The 21,597-nt window shown below is 38.5% G+C and overlaps 1 protein-coding gene across 50 annotated transcripts in view; it reads right to left on the bottom strand.

Moving 5' to 3' along the window:
- The window catches only part of MAP4 (microtubule associated protein 4), a 199,713-nt gene that overhangs the window by 59,883 nt on the left and 118,233 nt on the right, over nt 1-21,597 (bottom strand). For all 50 annotated transcript variants that reach the window (XM_025988942.2, XM_025988995.2, XM_025988934.2 and 47 more), the window contains 2 exons: nt 6,700-6,822; nt 114-227 (listed from right to left, as the gene is read on the bottom strand). In XM_025988942.2, the coding sequence (XP_025844727.1) occupies nt 114-227; nt 6,700-6,822 (237 nt within the window). The remainder of the gene's footprint in view (nt 1-113; nt 228-6,699; nt 6,823-21,597) is intronic.

Genomic DNA, 21,597 nt, shown 5'->3' with positions numbered 1-21,597 from the left:
GCCTTGTTACAGCTAGAGCCAAAAAATATGAGTGGTTAAATTCAAAGGTGATGGGTAAAAGTCCACATTAATTGTTTGGAGTTAACCAATCAATCTAGTTGAAGAAATCATACCATAACTGTCTTGCAGGGGATCATTTCGTTCTGTAAATGCGGCAGCACTGGTTGTTCCACTGGGGAGAAAGAGAAAATCCTCCAGGCCATCATCATGGTGCATCTTAAAAGGATCTGGAATAAAGAAGGAATTTAAAACTCATTCAGTGAATATAGCTAAAAAGATTAGCATTCCTTACATTATGATGAATACTGATTGGCTACATTTGTGTCATCAACAGAAGTTAAATAAATTGAGATAATATGTGACTGAACATGGTAAAGAATATGTAATCTCATATTCTCTAAGATTTGATTATCTGAATCAGCCAACAAATAAAAAACCAAAAGCACAACTAATACTCAATTCTCTAATATGTTAAGAGTTGAAAGTACAGATATAATTAAACTTCCAATATATATTTAGACATTCATTTTAGGTTATATGGGGGGAGGGGAAGACAGCCAGACAAGTAAAGACAATACCTCATGTGGACTTTATGAAGAAAACTACTTTTAAAGAACTGTCTGAATTAAACAAGGTGAACAGCTGGCATCTTAAGAAGAGAAATAAACTCTAGAATCAGAAGTTGCCGTAAGCAAAGACACTCAAAACATCAGGGAAACTGCCTTCTTATACGAGAAAAGAGCAAAGCCAGTCACAAAGCCAGTCAGGCCAAGCAAAAATTTTGCTACTAAGGGACGCTTGCTATGATGAGCTCTGAGTGTTATATGTAAGTGATGATTCACTGAATTCTATCCCTGAAACCAGTATTACACTATATGTTAACCAACTAGAATTTAAATAAAAATTGTCCTGTGTGTTCACTGCTACTAGCACATCTACTTCCTTGAGCAGATAGATCAGCATGTATTCCAATGCAAGCAAAGGATAATCAGCCTTTAAACTGTGGATACTGTTTCCAAATTACTTTAAAGTGGCTTCCTTTCTTTTTGATCTTTAGTCATGAAATGTTCATAAGACATTTCTGCCCTGATGCAGAAATGAAATATTAAGAATGCGATGGTCAAGAGAACTTTAAGAAATGTACTAAAAGATTTGTGATTTAATCTTTCTGATACTCTACACTGGAAAGGTTTGTGATCAGCATGGTTTTATTCTAGGTACCAGAAAGGGGGATAACAGCATGCTTTTTCTCATTGCCCTTAGTATAAAATATACCCTTAATATAAAATATGCCATTCCTACAATAAATTCTTTATCAGAGAAAAAAAAAAAGAATTCAGCTTCTGAGGCAGGTGGCTTAGTCAGTTAAGGATCTGCCTTCAGTTCAGGCCAAGATCCCAGGGCCCTAGGATGGAGCCCTGCATTGAAGTGCTCTGCTCAGTGAGGTGTCTGCTTCTTCCTCTGCCCTTCTCCCTGCTTGTGCTCACTCTTTCTAATAAATAAGTAATATCTTTAAAAAAAAAAATCTGCTTCTAAGGAGGCCTTCTCAAAATTTGCACACATCTGAATTACCCTGCAGCCTTAAAGAAACACTGATTGCTAGGCCCTAAGAATCTGATTTCTAACTAGTTCCTTGGTAGATCCTAGTGACTCATTCCCTTCAGGGGCTTCATTTGTCAGAGGCAAGCTGTACCACCCTCTTCTAGTTAGGGTTGTCAAGATCAGGGGAGACCATGGCACTGATAAGTATAAACAAGCAGAAGGCAAACTAAGAACTGTTGGGGATGGAGGAGACCCCAATGTTGCTTCTCCAGAACAGCAGGGGAGCTGGGAAGAGAGATTATAACCATTCATTCTCTCCAGTATCACTTGGTTTGGGGTGGTTGCTTGCTTGTTCTGCTTCTCACACTTCCACTGAAGGAAAACAGGAAGCCTAAACCATCAAGGAGAGTAATTGTATGGTGTGCATATTAGGATGGAAGATTTGCTAACTTGCATGTAAAAATGAATGGTTTCTAACCAAGTTCCATCATTTACTTATTTTTTACGGAGTGCCTCTAATATGGCAGAGCCTGTGTGCTCTAAAAACCCAGAGGAGGGACGCTTGGGTGGCTCAGCAATTAAACATCTGCCTTTGGCCTAAGGCATGATTCTGGAGCCCCAGGATCGAGTCCCACATCGGGCTCCCTGCAAAGAGCCTGCTTCTCCCTCTGCCTATGTCTCTGCCTCTCTCTCTGTGTCTTTCATGAATAAATAAATACAATCTTTTTTTTTTTTTTAAAAAGGGAAGGGATCCCTGGGTGGCTCAGCGGTTTAGCACCTGCCTTTTGCCCAGGGCAGGATCCTGGAGTCCTGGGATTGAGTTCCACACCGGGCTCCTTGCATGGAGCCTGCTTCTCCCTCTGCCTGTGTCTCTGCCTCTCTATCTGCGTCTATCATGAATAAATAAGTAAAATCTTAAAAAAAAAAAAAAAAAAAAAACAGAGGAGATGCAGAAGGTCAGGGCTGAGAACATTTAGCAGAGCGATATTTTCGTTCAAGAAGATCTTCACCTGATAAATACTTAAGCTGAAAACTAAAGAAATGAGTGGTTACAGGGAGAAGACCTTTTCTCCATCTATATTCACTCCCTCATAGTGATCTCATTTAATCCTACAGTTTAAAATCCTGTAACTTAGTAACACTCAAATTTGTACCTCCAGACATCTAGAACTCACCCCTTATATCTTGACTTTCTTTTTTAAAATATTTTATTTATGTATTCATGAGAGAGGCAGAGACATATGCAGAGTGAAAAGCAGACTCCCTGAGGGGAGCCCAATGCGGGGACTTGATCCCAGAACCTGGGACCATGACCTGAGAGCCAAAGGCAGATGCTCAACCACTGAGCCACCCCAGTGCCCCTCTTGGCTTTCCTAATAAATTGTCAATCCTTTTTTTTTTAAAGATTTTATTAACTTATTTTATTTGACAGAGAGAGAGTGAGTGAGAGAGCACAAGCAGAGGGGAGCAGCAGAGGGATAACTAGGCTCCCTGCTGAGCAGGAAGCCTGACGTGGGGCTCAATCCCAGGACCCCAAGAACATGAACTGAGCTGAAGGTATACGCTTAACCAACTGAGCCACCCAGGCACCCCTAAATTACCAATTCTTAATATATAAAATAAAGTCAAAATGTAACATGCTTCCCAAATGACCATTCATACAATCTTACCATCTCTAATGGCATTCTATCTTTTTGCTCAAATCATGAGGAATCCACTAAAAAACTACTAAAACTAATGAGTTCAGCAAGGTTGGAAGATACAAGATCAATATACAAAAGTCAATTGTATAGCTATTACCTTCCAATGAACAATCTAAAAATGAAATTAAGAAAACCATTCCAAAAAAAAAAAAAAAAAAAGAAAACCATTCCAAAAAAAAGAAAACCATTCCATTCATAGCATCAAAAAAACAAAATATTAGGAATAAGTTTTACAAAACAGAGTATAAAATTTATACTCTGAAAACTTCAAAAATATTGTTGAAAGGTATACATAAATGTAAAACATTCTATGTTTATGAACTGAAAGACTTAATATTGTTAAGATGGCAAAACTCCTCAATTTGATCTATAGATTCAATGCAATTCCAAGCAGAATCCCAGCTGATTTCTTTACAGACTGATAACCTAGGCACCTGGGTGACTCAGTTAGTTAAGCATCTGCCTTTACTCAGGTCATGATCCCGGGATCTTGGGATGGAGACCCACATTGGGCTCCCTGCTCAGTGAGAAGTCTGCTTCTCTCTCTCTCCTCTGCACCCCTCCCCGCTATGTGCTCTCTCACACATTCTCTCTCTCTCAAATAAAATAAATAAAATCTTTAAAAAAATTTGACAAGCTGATTATAAAATTCATGTGGAACTGCAAAGGACCCAGAATAGCCAAAACAATCATTAAAAAAAAAAATCCCTGGATTGCTCAATGGTTTGGCTCCTGCCTTCGGCTCAGGGGTGTGATCCTGGAGTCCCGGGATCAAGTCCCATAACAGGCTCCCTGCATGGAGCCTGCTTCTCCCTCTGCCTGTGTCTCTACCTCTCTCTCTCTGTGTCTCTCATGAATAAATTAATAAAATATTTTTTTAAAAAAGTAGGAAGATTCACACTTCTCCACTGCAACACTTACACAAAGCTACAGTAATCATGATAGAATAGTACTGGTATAAGGACAGACATACACATCAGTGCAATAGAACTAAGAGTTGATAAAGCTATAGATCTATGGTGAACAGATTTCAGCAAGGATGCCAAGACTAGGAAATGGGGAAAGAATGATCTTTTCAAAAAAATGGAACTGGGATAACTGGATATCCACATGCAAAAGAATGAATCTAGACTTCTCTACCTCTCACCATATACAAAAATCAACTTAAAATGGATCAAAGACCTTAATACAAGAGCTAAAATTATAAAATTTTTAGAACAAAACATAAGGATAGATGTTCATGACCTCAGATTTGGCAGTGAATTCTTAGCTATGACACAAAAGCATGAATGACAAAATAAAAACTAGATAATTGGGCCCCATCAAAATAAAACACTTTTATGCATCAAAGGGCACTATCAAGAAAATTAAGAAAATTAGAAGACAACCTCCATAACATGGGAAAAAATATTTGCAAATCATAAATCTAATAAGGGTCTAGTATATAAAGAACTCTTATAGGACAACAACAACAACAAAGACACACCAATTAAAAATGGTAAAAAGGGGGGCAGCCCCAGTGGCCCAGCGGTTTAGCGCCACCTTCGGCCCAGGGTGTGATTCTGGAGACTGGGGATTGAGTCCTACATCAGGCACCCTGCATGGAACCTGCTTCTCCCTCTGCCAGTGTTTCTGCCTCTCTCTCTGTGTCTGTCATGAATAAATAAATAAAATCTTAAAAAAAGAAAATGGGACAAAGGGAACATCTGGGTGGCTCAGTGGTTGAGTGTCTGCCTTTGGCTCAGGTCATGATCCCGGGGTCCTGGGTTCAAGTCCTGATTGGGTTCCCTCAGTGAGCCTGTTTCTCTCCCTCTGCCTGTTTCTCTGCATCTCTCATGAATAAATAAAATCTTTAAAAAAAAATAGGACATGGTATCTGAATTCACATTTCTCTAATGAAGATACACAAATAGCCAGTAAACATATGAAAAGATAAAAAGATGATCATCATTAGCTAAGAGGAAAATGCAAATAAAAATCACAACAGGATACCATTTCAATAGCAACTAGGCTAGATATAATTTTTCAAAAGGTAAAACAAGCATTTTTAAAGATGTGGAGGAATTACAAACCTAACCCACTATTGGTAAGAATATAAAATGGATGCTTTGGAAAATAGTTGGGCAATTCCTCAAATGATTAAATAGTTACCAAATAATCAGCAATACCAACCCAGGTATAAACAAACCCAAGGTAAATGAAAATGTATGTTTGCACAAAAACCTGTACATGAATGATTAAAACAGCAGTACTAACAACAGTAAAACAAAACAAAAACAAAAAAAACCCCGCAAACAACCTATACATTTATCAACTGATGAAAAGATAAACAAAATGTGGTATATCTATGCAATAGGACCCTCTGAAAGAATGAAGTACTGACCCATGACACAAAATGCACAATTCTTGAAAGCTTGCTAAGTGAAAAAGCCAGTCACAAAAGAGCACATACGATTCCATCTTATAAAATGTGCAGAACAGATAAATTTAGAGAGAGAGTCGATTAGTGGTTGCTTAGTGCTGGGTTGGATAAAGAGACAGGGAGTGATATCTAAAGAATACAGAGTTTGTTTTTGAGGTAATAAAAATATTGTAAAGTTGATTCTGGTGATAGCTTTATATATATGTGAATACACTAAAAATCCACTGAATTGTACACTTTGAATAGGTGAATTGTATGTTATACGAATTATGTCTCAATAAAGCTGTTTTTAAAAATTATCATATATCTAAGACAGTCAATAATGAGAAAATGGTATAGAACATCAAGTACTAGTTCATTTGGAATCAGCTATAAGCACCTTATAAGTTAGATGGCAGAAAGGAAACCATATATAAATACAAAATACAAACAAAAAAAACTGAGCTCTCAACCTGGCATGGGGCCATTGATGGTCCACTTTGAGGTCCTTCTACAATCCATTCCTGCCACCATTTCTAGCTCTAGGCAACTACAAATATGCTTTTGGTCTCTATAGATTAGTTTGATTTTATAGAAATTGGGTATGAGTCTTAGTTCCTTCTGTCAAATGAGGATGATAAATACTTGCAGACTTAGGTTAGAAACACAGAAAATATGTATAGGAAGGTGCTAGCACTGTGCCTGGCACACAAAACAGACATTCAACAAATGGTGCTATAATTACTGTAAAAATTCCTTTTGGAAGAATTAAGATTCTAAGGTACTACTGACAATTTAGTCTTCAATGAATATCAGTTTCAGTTAAATTACTAAAACAGTCCTTGAAAGGGAGAGATTTAGAGGGGCATGGGCCTCAGAAGAAGGGATTGAGAAGAGAAAGGGTCAACTAAATGTTCAGGGTAAATGATTACACCTTGGTTGTGCTTTATAAGCTATATTTAAGCTAAAAAGTTTTATCTACATGGTGGCTGCAAATTTTTCATGTTTATGTCATTGCTTACACGGAGCAGTCACAGGCAAGTCTGCACTTACCAGTCTGGGTAGGATTCACCAACTGTTCTGGCTCAAAGCAAAAGTTTGTATTTTCTGGCCAGCTCTGGATGTTCTGATATCCCTCGTAGGGCATTTTCTCTTCAAGGAATTGAGTTGGCGAGCCTTTAAATACAAAACACGGGAAAAAAAGTTAAAAGGTACTTTTGTCTTCTTCTCCATTAGAGTTGAGTTTCTACAAGTATCACAATTAGTATAATTATGACAAAATCATACCTACCTAGCGCCTTTCAAGAAATTTTTTTTTTAATTTTACGACAGAAAAACATAATCAAAATACTGGAAGTAAAAAAAAATACTGGAAGTATAGGTTGTTATTAGGTTAAAAATACTGCAAAATATCTTCTGGTTATGATATGTGAAAAGGTTAGTGATTTTTATCTACAAAAGAACAAGTATAAAATTTGACAACTGTCAGCAACAATCATTTCAAGTCACCAAAACTCAAAAAAATGTCAGATCTAAATAAATGGAGAGAAATACTATGCTATGTTCATTAATAGAAGACTCGGTATTGTTAAGATGGCGATTCTCAAACTGACCAATAGATTCAAGGCAATTACAATTAAAAATTCCAGTAGAATTTTTTGAAGGTGTCAACAAACTCATTCCATAATTTATAAGGAAATGCAAAAAAAAAAACACAGAATAGCCAAAACAATTTTGAAGAACAGCACACTGGAGGACATTCTGATTTTAAAAGTTATTACAAATGTAAAATAACCAAGTGAGTGTGGTATGGCCCACACATTAGATAAATGGAGCAGAATAGAGTTCAGAAAGAAAACTATATAAGTTTGTGGACAACTGGTTTTTAACAGAAGTCCCAAGGGGAAAGGATCATTTTTTTCTAACCAATGACACAGAAACAACTGGTCACTTACCTTAGACCATACACAAAATCTAACTCCAGATAGATTCAAAACCTAAATGTAAACAGGTGAAACTAAAGGAATTTGTAGAAGAAAACAGAGGAGAAAACTATCTCTGTGACCCTGAATTAGGCAGAGATTTCTTAGACAAGTCATCAAAAGCAAGATCCATAAAGGAAAAATACTGATGAACTGGACACCACTGAAATGTAAAACTTTTTCTTTTTCTTTTTAAAAAGATTTTTTTAAAAATATTTATTTATTTATTTATTTTTATTTGTGATAGACAGAGAGAGAAAGAGGCAGAGACACAGGAGGAGGGAGAAGCAGGCTCCATGCCGGGAGCCTGACGTGGGACTCGATCCCGGGACTCCAGGATCCCACCCTGGGCCAAAGGAAGGCGCCAAACCACTGAGCCACCCAGGGATCCCTAAAAAGATTTTATTTATTTATTCATGAGAGACACAAAGAGAGAGGCAGAGACACAGGCAGAGGGAAAAGCAGGCTCCATTGCAGGGAGCCCCATGTGGGACTTGATCCCAGGACTCCAGGATCATGCCCTGGGCTGAAGGCAGGTGCTCAACCGCTGAGCCACTGGGGGATCCAAAGCTTTTGCTTTTCAAAAATACTATTAAGAGAATGAAAAGAGAAGCCAGAGACTGTGAAAATATTTGCAAATGATAAATCTAATAAAGGACTTTTATAGAGAAGAGATCAAAATCTCTTAGAGCATAATTATAATCTACCTTAGATCAATTTTATAGGAAACAAATTCATTAATCACATTAAAAACAATATTTATAAGCAACTAGATAGATACTGGCAAATACTGTGTATTCAAAACTGTGTTTAAGCATTTAATATGGGGAAAATAGCCACTTCAGTCTTTTTATGCAGTCTTGTTTATACTTGCAAAGAACAATATGTAAAGTTCTTATTTTATTTCCCTCACATTTTGTTTGTTCTGATCATATTTATTAAAATGTTATCGTTGGGCAGCCCTGATGGCCCAGCGGTTTGGCGCCATCTTTGGCCTGGGGTGTGATCTTGGAGACCCGGGATCGGGATCGAGTCCCACATCAGGCTCCCTGCATGGAGCATGCTTCTCCCTCTGCCTGTGTCTCTGCCTCTCTCTCTTTCTCTGTGTCTGTCATGAATAAATAAATAAAATCTTTAAACAAACAAATAAATAAAATGTTATTGTCTGTTCAGTCTAATAATAAAAAATTAAGACTTGGAAAAAATCTCTTACAACACAACTGTAAGACAAGCAACTCAATTTTAAACAAACAAAAATGTTCAATAGCCATTGTCATCAAAGAAAATACACAAGTGGGTAATATGCACATGAAAAGCAGCTCATCATCATTAGTCCTTAAGGAAATGCAAACTGAAATCACTATCAGATGCTATTACACTACTGAACCACTAAATCAAAAAGACTGACCATACCAGGAGTTAGTGAGGACAAAGAGAAAAAGGAAACTTCTTTCATTCCTGGAGGGAAAGTTAAATGGCACTACTTTAGAAATTAGTTTGATGGCTTTCTTTTCTTTTTTTATGAACAGCTTGAGATATAAATTATCCTTTTAAAGTGTAGAATCCTGTGGGTTTCAGTATGTTCACGGAGATATACAACTACCACCACTAACTTCAGAATATTTTTATTACTCCAAAATCCTCTATATATAAGTTTCTGTGTGGTCATATGTTTCTAATTCTACTGAGTATATGCCTAGCAGAATTTCTAGGTCATATACATCAACTCTTATGTTTAACATTTTGAGAAACTGCCAGACTGTTTTTGCAAAGCGGTTGCAACATTTTACAATCTCAACCAACAATGTATGAGAGTTTCAACTTCTCCACATCTTCGCCAACACTGTTGATCTTTTTTATTTTAGCTATACCAGATGTGGGTGTGAAGTGTATCCCACTGTGGTTCTGATTTGCATTTCCCTAATGACTAGTGATGTTATGCATATTTTCAATGCTTATCAGTCATTTGCATTTTTAAAAAAGGAAATGTCTATTTAAGGGGCACGCGGGTAGTACAGTTTAGTTAAGCATCCAACTTTTGGTATGGCTTAGGTTGTGATCTCAGGGTCATAAGATCCAACACTGTGGTAGGCTCCTCATTAGCATGGAGTCCGCTTGGGATCCTCTCCCTCTACCTATGCTCTCTCTCTCTCTAAAATAAACAAACAGCGACACCTGGGTGGCTCAGCGGTTGAGCGCCTGCTTTTGGCTCAGGGCATGATCCTGTGATTCCAGGATTGAGTCCCACACATCAGGCTCCCTGCATGGAACCTGCTTCTTCCTCTGCCTACATCTCTGCCTCTCTCTCTGTGTCTCTCATGAATAAATAAATAAAATCTTTAAAATAAATAATAAATCTAAAAAATATATATCTATTGAAATCATTCAACTATTTTTTAATTGAGCTAATTTCTGTTATTATTGAGATATAAGATTCATTCTTTTAGTAATATTTTAGTTTTTTATTTGAGAGAGAGATTGAGCATGAACCAAGGATAGAGGCAGAGAGAGAAGCAGGCTCCCTGCTGAGCAGGGAGCTCGATGTGGGACTCGATCCCAGAACCACGAGATCATGACCTGAGCCAAAGGCAGATGCTCAACCAACTGAGCCACCTAGGCGCACCTCACTTTCTTTTTTTATTTCAAGCATAGTTAACATACAGTTATTAGTTTCAGGGGTATAAGGATTCAACAGTTCCATACATTACTCAGTGCTCATCATAGTAAGTGTACTCTTAATTGCCTTCACCTATTTCACCCCTTCCCTCAACCCACCTTTCCTCTAGCAAACATCAGTCTGTTCTCTTATTTAAGGATGTATTTTTTTAAATTTATTTATTTATTCATTCAGAGAGAGAGAGAGACAGGTAGAGACACAGGCAGAGGGAGAAGCGGGCTCCATGCAGGGAGCCCAACGTAGGACTCGATCCTGGGTCTCCAGGATCAGGCCCTGGGCCGAAGGCGGCGCTAAACTGCTGTGCCACCGGGGCTGCCCAAGGATGTATTTCTTTTTATCTTTGTTCATTTGTTTTGTTTCCTAAATTCCACATGTAAGTGAAATCATATCATAGTTGTCTTTCTCTGACTGATTTATTGGATTTAGCATTATACCCTCTAGATTCATCCAAGATTCATTTTCTTGATGTCCTTGGGGCACAAATAATTTTTAATTTTGATAAAGTCCAATTTTTTTAAAAGTCATCTCTGCAAAAAAAAACAAAAACAAAAAACAAAACAAAAAAATAAAATAAAGTCATCTCTGCACACAACATGGGGCTCAAACTTACAACTCTAAGATCAAAAGTCAAATGTACCTCTAAGTGAGCCAGCCAGGCACTCCAATAAAGTCCAATTTATCTGATTTTCTTTTGCCACTATGTCTGGAGTTCTAAGAAACCACTGGCTAATCCAAGGTCATAACTGATCTATGCCTATGTTTTCTTCTAGGAGGTCTGCTTTACCCCTTATATTTAGGTCTATGATCCATATTATTTTTTTATGCGGTATTAGGTAGGGGTCCCAATTTCATGCTTTTGCATAGAGATATCCAGTTTTCCCAGCCCCATTTGTTGAAAAGACTATTGTAGTCCTCCTATTGGTAGGAAATACCCTGCAAGATTACTCCCCATCCCTGCCGCTGGACACATGAAACTACAAATAGTACTGAACCCTATATATGCTGTTTTTTCCCCTATTCATATGTAGCTATAATAAAGTTTAATTTATAAATTAGGCACAGCAAGAGATTAACAACAATAACTAGTAATAGAACAATTATAACGGTATACTGTAAGTAAATAAAAGTTATGTGAATGTGGTCTATCGAAATATCTTACTGTATTATTTACCCTTCTAGTGATGATGTGAGATGATAAAATGCCTACATGATTAGATGAAGTGAGGTGAACGAGGTAGGTATTGTGACGTAATGTTAGGCTACTAATGACCTTCTGATAGGTCAGGAGGAGGACTATCTGCTTCCAAACCACAGGTAACCACAAGTAACTGAAATGACAGAAAGCTAAATCGCGGATAGGGGATACTACTGCATTCTTCCTCTACAGATTTATCTTGGGGCACCTTTGTTGAAAGATGTAAGAGTTTAATTCTAGACTTTGACAGTTTCTTAAAATGTTAACATTTCTGACCTAGCAATCTCAATCCCAAGTATCAACCTAAGAGAAATGAAAACATGTATTTATACAAAACTAATATGACTAACGCATTATTCATTACAGCTAAAAATTGGAAACCTAGTATTCATCAACTGGCAAACGTATAAACAAAATATGTGCATACACATAATAGAATATTATGCAGCTATAAATGGGAATGAACTACTGACAAATACTACAATATGGATGAGCCTTAAAAGCCTCACGATATGTGAGAAAAGCAAGACACAAGAGACTATATATTATATAATTCTGTTTACATGAATTTTCCAGAAAAGACACAACTATATTGACAGGAAGTAGAATAGTGGCTGCCTAGACTACAGGTAGGAATGGGAATTGAACATAAATGGGCCCAAGGGAACTCCAAGGGTGATCACATATTCTAAAAATGGATTAAGGTGACTTTAGTATATACTTCCTCTTTAGGGGCATGAACTTTTGTTGAGAAGGGCATAAAAGTAAATGAGAAAGAAGTTTTGGGGTTTTTTTTGGTTGTTATTTTTTTTTTTTAAGATTTTATTTATTTATTCATAGAGACACAGAGAGAGAGAGGGGCAGAGGCACGGGCAGAGGGAGAAGCAGGCTCCATGCAGGGAGCCCGATGTGGGACTTGATCCCAGGTCTCCAGGATCACACCCGGGCTGCAGGCGGTGTTAAACCACTGCGCCACCGGGGCTGCCCGAGAAAGAAGTTTTGAAAGGCTGAATAGCCACAGTACCAAAGTTTAAAGTTTCCCTACTGTGTCTTCCTTCTAGAAAACAGATAAAAGGGGATCCCTGGGCGGCTCAGCGGTTTAGCGCCTGCCTTTGGCCCAGGGCGCGATCCTAGAGTCTCCAGATCCAGTCCTGCGTCAGGCTCCCGGCATGCAGCCTGCTTCTCCCTCCTCCTGTGTCTCTGCCTCTCTCTCTCTCTCTCTCTCTCATAAATAAATAAATAAATCTTAAAAAAAAAAAAAAAAAAAGGAAAGAAAACAGATAAAGACCTAAGGAAGATAGAGCTGGGAGAAGGAGAAGGCTCTACCACAGGGTACTTAGAAACAATTCTATGGCTAATACACTGACTGCTACCCTCAAGGCAAAGTGGGATTGGAAGTGACAGGACTTCCAACTCATCCTGCTGTCTCTAGGTACAAATGCTCCCCTTCAAGGTTGCCCTTTATTTTCATGTTTCATAGAATCATTTCAATCTGATTTCACCTACATGAAGTGGTTTGGGGGAAAAAGTAGAGAAGTATAAGAAAACAAAATCATTTATCCTCAATTTGTATTTTCTAAAATGCTCCTTCAGGAACATCTCCTGAGAGGATCTTCGATTTCTGAAGATTTTTTTTCTATAAACTTTTTTACTTAAGCATAATAAATCTGTGGATTTATTTTCCATGCCTATAAGATTGGAAGGTGTATAATATGCTCTAACTTTAATTAAGATATTTAATTATGTGCAGCCCCAGTGGCGCAGCAGATTGGCGCCGCCTGCAGCCTGGGGTGTGATCCTGGAGACCCGGGATCGAGTCCCACATCAGGCTCCCTGTGTGGAGCCTGCTTCTCCAGAACTCTGCCTGTGTCTCTTCCTCTCTCTCTCTGTGTCTATGACTAAATAAATAAAATCTTAAAAAAAAAAGATATTTAATTATCATCTTGTAACTAAAACTCTTCTTACATAAGTAAAACACCAAATCCCTAAGAAATTTATCTGCTGGAGGGAGAGTTAACATGATAAACAGCAAACCCTCCTGGGTTGTATCTGTTAACCAGAGCCTCTAGCAGGAGTGGTTTCTCTCTGAAGGTTATAGAAACTGACATGCACACAACTAAGAAACTGCTGCTGCAAGTTTTAAGAAAAGGAAACATCAATTCCTCAAAAGATAGACTTTTTCCAAACTTTAAGCAATGTTTGTCACAACTGTCTTTTTAAGATGGAAACATCTCATCATAATTGTCTTTCATCAATGACAGTTTACAATGGATGATCTAGAGATAGACCACACATAGCTAATTCCTAGGTCAACCCTCATAAAATGACAAAAGTACAAAAGTAAACACCTCTTGTTATGGTACAACGTGGAGCCAGAGAGAAGAGAAAAACTGAGCAATACAGTTCAAATATGGAGTCTACTTCCAGCAGGGATGTCAACACCCTGTAACGTGGTCCTGTAAATTCATGCCTAAGCACATCCAGAGGTTTGAATAATCATCTCCGTCTCCTCCAAGCACCTCCTCCTCCTTTTGGGTCTCTCCCTCAGTATGCTTTCTTTTTTCCTGTCTCTCCTTTGGCTTTAGGAGAGCCAACTTTATTTTCAATTTTTAAAATTTTTGAGAGCGTGAGTGCAAGTGGGGGATGGGTGGAAGCAGAGGGAGAGGGAGAATTTTTTTTTTTTAAAGATTTATTCTAGGGAGAGAGAGGTAAAGAGAGCTTACGAGTGTGGAGGGGAGCGGCAGAGGGAGAGGGACAGAAAGTCTTAAGCAGATTCCACACTGAGAACAGAGCCCTATGTGGGGCTTGATCTCCTGACCCTGAGATCAAGAACCCAGCTGAAACCAAGATTTTCACATCTAACCAAATGTACCACTCAGAGAGACAGAATCTTATGCACGTTCCATGCCTGGTGCAGAGCCCCATGCAAGGCTTGATCTCACAACTGTGAGATCACACCCTGAGCCAAAATCAAAAGTTGGACATTTAAGCAATGGAGACACCCAGGCACCTCAAGAAAGCCTATTTTATTTTATTAAAGATTTTATTTATTCTGAGAGACACACACACACACACACACACACACACAGAGAGAGAGAGAGAGAGAGAGAGAGAGAGAGAGAGGCAGAGACACAGGCAGGGAGAGAAGCAAGCTCCATGCAGGGAGCCTGATGTGGGGCTTGATCCCAGGACTCCAGGATTACGCCCTGGGTCAAAGGCAGGCGCTAAACTGCTGAGCCACTTGGGAATCCCCAAGAAAGCCAATTTTAAACAGCATTTCAATACAAGAAAGTTCTGCAGAGCTAATAGATTGCATTAGTTATGTGGTTTAATTTTCTGTAATACTTAAATATGTATTCATCATTATTTCAGCAGACATACAGAGTCACTTTTACATAGACCACATACTTGTTTTTGCACAGTGCTGGTAAGTGGGGAAAACATTCAGCAGAGCCAAATATGAGTTGAAGCCATGGTTAAGAATGAGAAAATAAGGAGCACGCCAATTTGAATGGAAAAAACTTATGGAGGACAGCAATTCTTCACAGATGGCTGCTAGAGAATAGCCAGGATGTCAGAGGCCAAAAAGAGCAGACCCCAAGATTTAGCTGCCTGTATTGCTTCCAAAGGGGAACCGCTGTATTCCTTTCCAGGTGGTCCTGGTGCAGAGGTCACTTGTGGTGTTTTTGCTTTCCTGACCAAAGGAGTATACTTGTATTCAACTAGGCCAAAGACATTCTGACTTTTTTGGATCATGAGCCATAATGATACACATTAGCTGCCACTAGCCCTTTCCCACCTTGAAAGAATCTGCCTGAGAGAGGGTAGGGGAGAACAGAGAGGGGACAAGAAAGAGTAGGAGAAAAGGAGAAAGGAAGACCTGTGAGTGAGTAAGTGAGTGAAGCAGAGAAAGAAACAAGGGAAGAAGAGAAAATCAAGAGAGAGACTTATGAGCCAAGTATAATTCTAAAAGCCTTATATGTTAAAAAAAAAAATCCAGCTGTAGACAGTCTTCAAACATATAAATGTACAGTCCCCAGTTCTTATAAGGTTCTAACCCTGGCTTTGCCACTTAACTCTGGGTGTGACATTGAGACTTTTAGAGCCATAGACCACTATCCTAGAGTTAAAAAAAAGTTGTGATAATTTTTAAATGCATTTTAATTCTTTTTTTAAAGATTTTATTTATTTATTCATGAGAGACAGAGAGAGAAAGAGGCAGAGACACAGGCAGAGGGAGAAGCAGGCTCCATGCAGGGAGCCTGACGTGGGACTCGATCCCGGGTCTCCAGTATCAGGCCCTGGGTTGAAGGCAGGCACTAAACCACTGGGCCACCCGGGCTGCCCGCATTTTAATTCTAAAATTAAATTCTGAGACCTTTGACTTACCCACTCACCTCTTCATCTCTCAAAACCTAATAAAATACAACTTACAAAAAAACATTCAGAAGTTATTGGATAAATGGAAGTACTTGAACATTTGTTAAACCAGAAAGATAACAAATCAAAAAACAAACCACAGCGTCCTTGGGAAGGTTCACTAGTGGTATGTGGAGGAGGTAAGAGGAAAAGGTGGCAAATATTTAGAGAGAAAGACTTCTTAAAATTAATAATAAATTTTATTATTAATATTATTAATATATTATTAATATATTAATATATTATTAATATATTATTAATAAAAATAAAACAAATAATAAATTTTTACTGATTGACTTAACTTCTCAAATCACAAAAGCACAAATGTAAAAATACACACAGCTCCATTTTGGATTACTAAAGAGAAATTAATGAGAAAACAGTAGAAGAAAACAGAGTTTTCTCACGCTCTGAGGTTGAAGCTAAGAATCAATCTGTAACTGACTCAATAGTACTATAACCAGCAGTCTCAAAATGTGGTCTTTGGCTACTTTCCAGAATCATTTTTCATCCCTCCTTAGTTATAATTAAATATTTTAATCAATCTATAGCAGAATTTAAACAATAGAGAGGGAAGGAGGAAGGGAGGAAAACAGAACAAACAAGTAATAAGCAAGCAAACAAAGGGCTGAGCCCAACAGAAATATATGAATTCCTGATCCTGCTCTGACGGAAAGCTTAAATGTATAAATTTGGGATAGCTTTTTGGACTCTTGGTTTCAGTAATGACCTCTAAGATATTTATATTTGTTCAGTTCTAGAATTACAATAATAAAAAATACGGTATCAATAATTTTATAATCCATAGAAAAGTACTAGAATTTCCATCCTTGAATTGATCCCTGTTTAGGAGTACCTACCATCTACAATTTCAAAGCTAAAAGAGGCAATTTGTGTAGGGCTTCAACATGACAAATGCTTTTCACAGAGTAATTAACGCAAAAGTTGGATATTAATCTAATATTCTTCATCTACTGAAATGAACCCATGGCAGGGTTATTCCCCACTACGTCAACAGGAACATCACACTCTGGGCAGTCTAGTACCTCATGGCCGCTGCTGAAGCCTACGCTTATGCTAACCCCTGTTGCCTTTGCTCATGAGATCAACCACTGCCCACTGTTGGACCCATATCCCAAAGCCATGACTCAAGTCTCAGGTTCCACACAACCTCTCTCATAACTTTAACGCCTATTCTCCTCCTTTTAGCTCTTTCAATATTCATTGTTCCTAGAAAACAATTTAGTTCCTGAACACATATTTCTTTATTAGTCTAATTTTTTATTTTAATTTTTTAAAAGATTTTATTTATTCATTCATGAGAGACAGAGAGAGGGGCAGATACATAGGCAGAGGGAGAAGCAGGTTCCACACAGGGAGCCCGATGTGGGACTCGATCCTGGGACTCCAGGATCATGCCCTGAGCCAAAGGCAGACATTTAACCGCTGAGCCACCCTGGCATCCCTTTTTAAAAATTTTAAATACTTAGACCTTTGAGTATTCTATGTTCATCATTTTAAAAATTCATTATTTGACATGTAGTAACCTTGTTTCTCCAATTCATTAATATGTGTATTTAAAAAGTAAAGATGGGGGGGGCAGCCCGGTGGCTCAGTGGTTTGGTGCCGCCATCAGCCCAGGGTGTGATCCTGGAGACCAGGGATAGGGTCCCGCATCAAGCTCCCAGCGTGGAGCCTGCTTCTCCCTCTGCCTGTATCTCTGCCTCTCTTTCTCTCTGTGTCTCTCATGAATAAATAAAATCTTTAAAAAATGAAAAAAAATTAAAAAAAAAAAGAAAGAAAGATCAGGGATGCCTGAGTGGCTCAGTGGTTGAGTGTCTGCCTTCAGCTCAGGGCATGGTCCAAGAGTTCCGTAATGGAGTCCTGCATCGGACTCCCTGCAAAGAGCCTGCATCTCTCTCTGCTTACATCTCTGCCTCCGTGTACGTGTGTCTCATGAATAAAAAAATTTTAAATCAAAAGTAAAGATTGTGCTTCTATTAACTTTATTTCTTCAAAAGACATAGCTCACTGCATGGCACAGAATGGCATTCAATAAATAAGCTGCTATTGAAATTATCACAAGGTCTTTTTTTTCCTGGACTGGATTATTTACGTTTATAAATTCACATCATACATAAAACTTCTTGGAAAGCGATTACATTTAGTATGAAAAACCGTAAGAAACTCCAGGAGATTTATTTATTTATTTATTTATTTATTTATTTATTTATTTATTTTTAAAGATTTTTTTTAATTTATTCATAGAGACAGAGAGAGGCAGAGGGAGAAGCAGGCTCCATGCAGGGAGCCTATTGTGGGACTTGATCCCGGATTTCCAGGATCACACCCCAGGCTGCAGGCGGCGCCAAACCGCTGCGCCACCGGGGCTGCCCCAGGAGATTTTAAATAATAGCCTATCATGTTAAAAAAAATATTTTTAAAGGCTAGCGATTCTGCTTACCCTTTGGTAAAAAAACTCCACAATTTTATTTACTTTTTAATTAATGAAGTATAGCTGACATACAGTGTGTATTAGCTTCAGGTATACGCATGATTTGACAATTCTTTATATTACTGCTCACCACACTAAGTGTAGTTATGATCTATCACCATACAACATTATTACAATTATTATTTTTTTTTTTTTTTTTAAGATTTGAGAGAGAGAGAAGAAACGGGAAGACAGAGGGAGAGGGAGACAGAATCTCAAGCAGACTCTGTGCTAAGCGCTCAGCCTGATGTGAGGCTCCATCTCAGGACCCTGAGATCACGACCTGAGCTAAAAACAAGAGTCAGTTGCTTAAATGACTGATGCTTAAATTACTGTGCCAACCAGGCACATCCATTTTTAAAATTATTACTGATAATAATATAAAATTATATTCCCTATGCTGTACTTTCCATCTCTGTGACTCATTTATTTTATAGTTAGAAGTTTATACCTCTTAACCTGATTCACCTATTTTGCGCTTCTCCCTACCCACTTCCCCTCTGGCAACCATCACTTTGTTCTCTGTATTTAAGAATCAGCTTGGGGGGAAAAAAAAAAAAGGATCCCTGGGTGGTGCAGTGGTTTGGCACCTGCCTTTGGCCCAGGGCACGATCCTGGAGACCCGGGATCGAATCCCATGTCGGGCTCCCGGTGCATGGAGCCTGCTTCTCCCTCTGCCTGTGTCTCTGCCTCTCTCTATCTCTCTCTCTCTGTCTCTGTGACTATCATTAAAAAAAAAAAAAAAAAGAATCAGCTTGTTCCTTTGTTTTGTCTTTTATTTTTTATTTTTTAAATATTTTATTTATTTGACAGAGAACACAAGCAGGGGGAGCGGCAGGCAGAGGAAGAGGGTGAAGCATCCCACCTTGGGGCTCGATCCCAGAACCCTGGGATTGTGACCTGAGCCAAAGGCAGACACTTAACCAATTGAGCCACACATGCACCCGTTTTGTTTTTTAGATTCCACAGATAAGTGGAATCACATGGCAATTTGTCTTTCTCTAATTTATTTTACTTAGCATAATACCCTCTAGGGTCCCACCCATGTCACAAATGGCAGGATTTTGTTCTTTTATATGGCTGGGTAATACTGTTCTACATACACACGTGCACACGCCCCACATCTTTATGCATTCAATTTTCAATACTTCGGTTACTTATGCATCTTGGCTACTGTAAATAATGCTGTAATAAACATAAGGATGCATATATCTTTTCAAATCAGTGTTCTGTATTCTTTGGGTAAATACTCAGTAGTGGAATAACCAGATCATATGTTATTTCTATTTTTAATCTTTTGAGGATCCTCCATACTATTTTCCACAGTTGTACAAGTATTCCCTTTTCTCCACCGCTGAACAAACACTTGTTATTTCTTGTCTTTTTTGTAAAGGCCACTTTTAGGTAATAGCCTTGACAGCAGAAAATTGAATAAGGCAAAAAGTTGGGGACCACTGAGTTGAATGCAAACAGGATCATTAAGCGACCCACCTCAAAATAGCCATAGCCCCTCACTGACCAATTACAATCAAGCACAATGCCTAAGATTACCAAAAAAGGGAGAATTCCACCTGTCCCCACACTTCCTCAGTCCACCCCCACCACTGCCTCAAGGCAGGCAGTCTCTCCTTTGCTATCCTGCCTGATGCTCTCAAGGGGTGTATTCCATAAACTTCTCTCTCTTTGGTTCTGCCTTGGGTGAATTCTTTTACCACCTACACTGCCAACCCCCAGCCAACTGGGATGTGCCACATTTGGTGTCCCCCTCCAGTCTGACTGGAGCATCCCATATTTTTTATACTAGTAATTCTAACTGGTGTGAAGTGATACTTCATGTGGTAAAACAAAACAAACCTCAGAATTTTTTTTAAGATTTTATTTTTAAGTAATTTCTACACCCAATGTGGGGCTCAGACCACGACCCTGAGATCAAGAGTTGCTTGCTCTACTGACTAAGCCAGCTAGGTATCTCCAAAACTCACGATTAAAAAAAAAAAAAAAAAAGATTTTATTTATTTATTTGAGAGAAAGAGAGAGAGAGAATGGGGGAGGGGGCAGAGAAAAAGAGAGAGGAGCAGGCTTCCCGCTGAGCAAGGGGCTCAACAGGACCCTGGGATCATGACCTGAGCCAAAGGCAGATGCTTAACTACCTGAGCCACCCAGGCACCCCAAAACCCATAACTTTTAATCAGATAAGTCAATACATTTTCCTCATACATTCTGGGGAAGAAATATGCATCTCTGGTTTGAAGATGCAGAAGGCACTGGTGTCTTCCCTCCACAGTCTGCTGCACTGCAGCCTAGAATGGTTCTCTCAGGAGCAATGTTGAGAAGAGCCAGGCTCCAGCCAACAGTATTATTAATGACTAAATTTGACACAGGCTCACTCCCACATCTTCATTCAATGCTACTGACCTAGATTTCCTTCTTAAAACTCCAAAGCAAGAGCAGGCAAACTCCCTTGCAGGAACAACAGCCTTCAGAATATTTTTTTTTTTTCAGCATAACTACAATCTACTCAGAGAATCTATTTTAGCTTTAAAAAAAAAAAGAAACCTGAAATTCTAAACAAGAAGCAATTTACATAATGCAATGGAAACAACCCTAGATACCGTGGTTCTCCTAAAAGATTCTAGAATGGAAAAAACGGAGGCCAGATTCTACTGTGAAATTGGAGCATTTAACAGTAAAGGCAACTGTTTAAATATTAAAAATATCAAAACTAGTCAAGCAGTAATATCTGTATATCTATATATCAAAGCCAGAACAATTCTATCAAATAAGATCCATTCCAAGCGTAAGATAGACTCAACAGATTTTAATGTAACAGAATACAAAATATTCACCGATAAGGTTTCAGATTCTACACTGAAAAACTTTAAGAACTGACCACTAGTCAAGTTTTAAGGTCAAATCAAAGAATATCCAGTTACCTGAAAAGGAACTGTCAAAATACTCCTCCTCTTAACTACATATATGAGACAGATTTTCTTCATATTCATCAACTCAAACAGCATATTGAGACAGACTGAATGCAGAGGCAGACTTGAGTATCAAGCTGTCTTCTTATTAAACCAGATAGTCAAGACATTTAGAAAAATGTAAAACAGGGACACCTAGGCGGCTCAGTGGCTGAGCATCTGTCTTTAGCTCAGGGTGTGATCCTGAGGTCCCAGGATTGGGT

This window comes from Vulpes vulpes, chromosome 9 (assembly GCF_048418805.1).
Source record: "Vulpes vulpes isolate BD-2025 chromosome 9, VulVul3, whole genome shotgun sequence".
NCBI lineage: Eukaryota > Metazoa > Chordata > Mammalia > Carnivora > Canidae > Vulpes > Vulpes vulpes.
The sequence above is the reverse complement of the archived record's forward strand: the minus strand, read 5'-3'. Positions and strand labels throughout refer to the sequence as shown.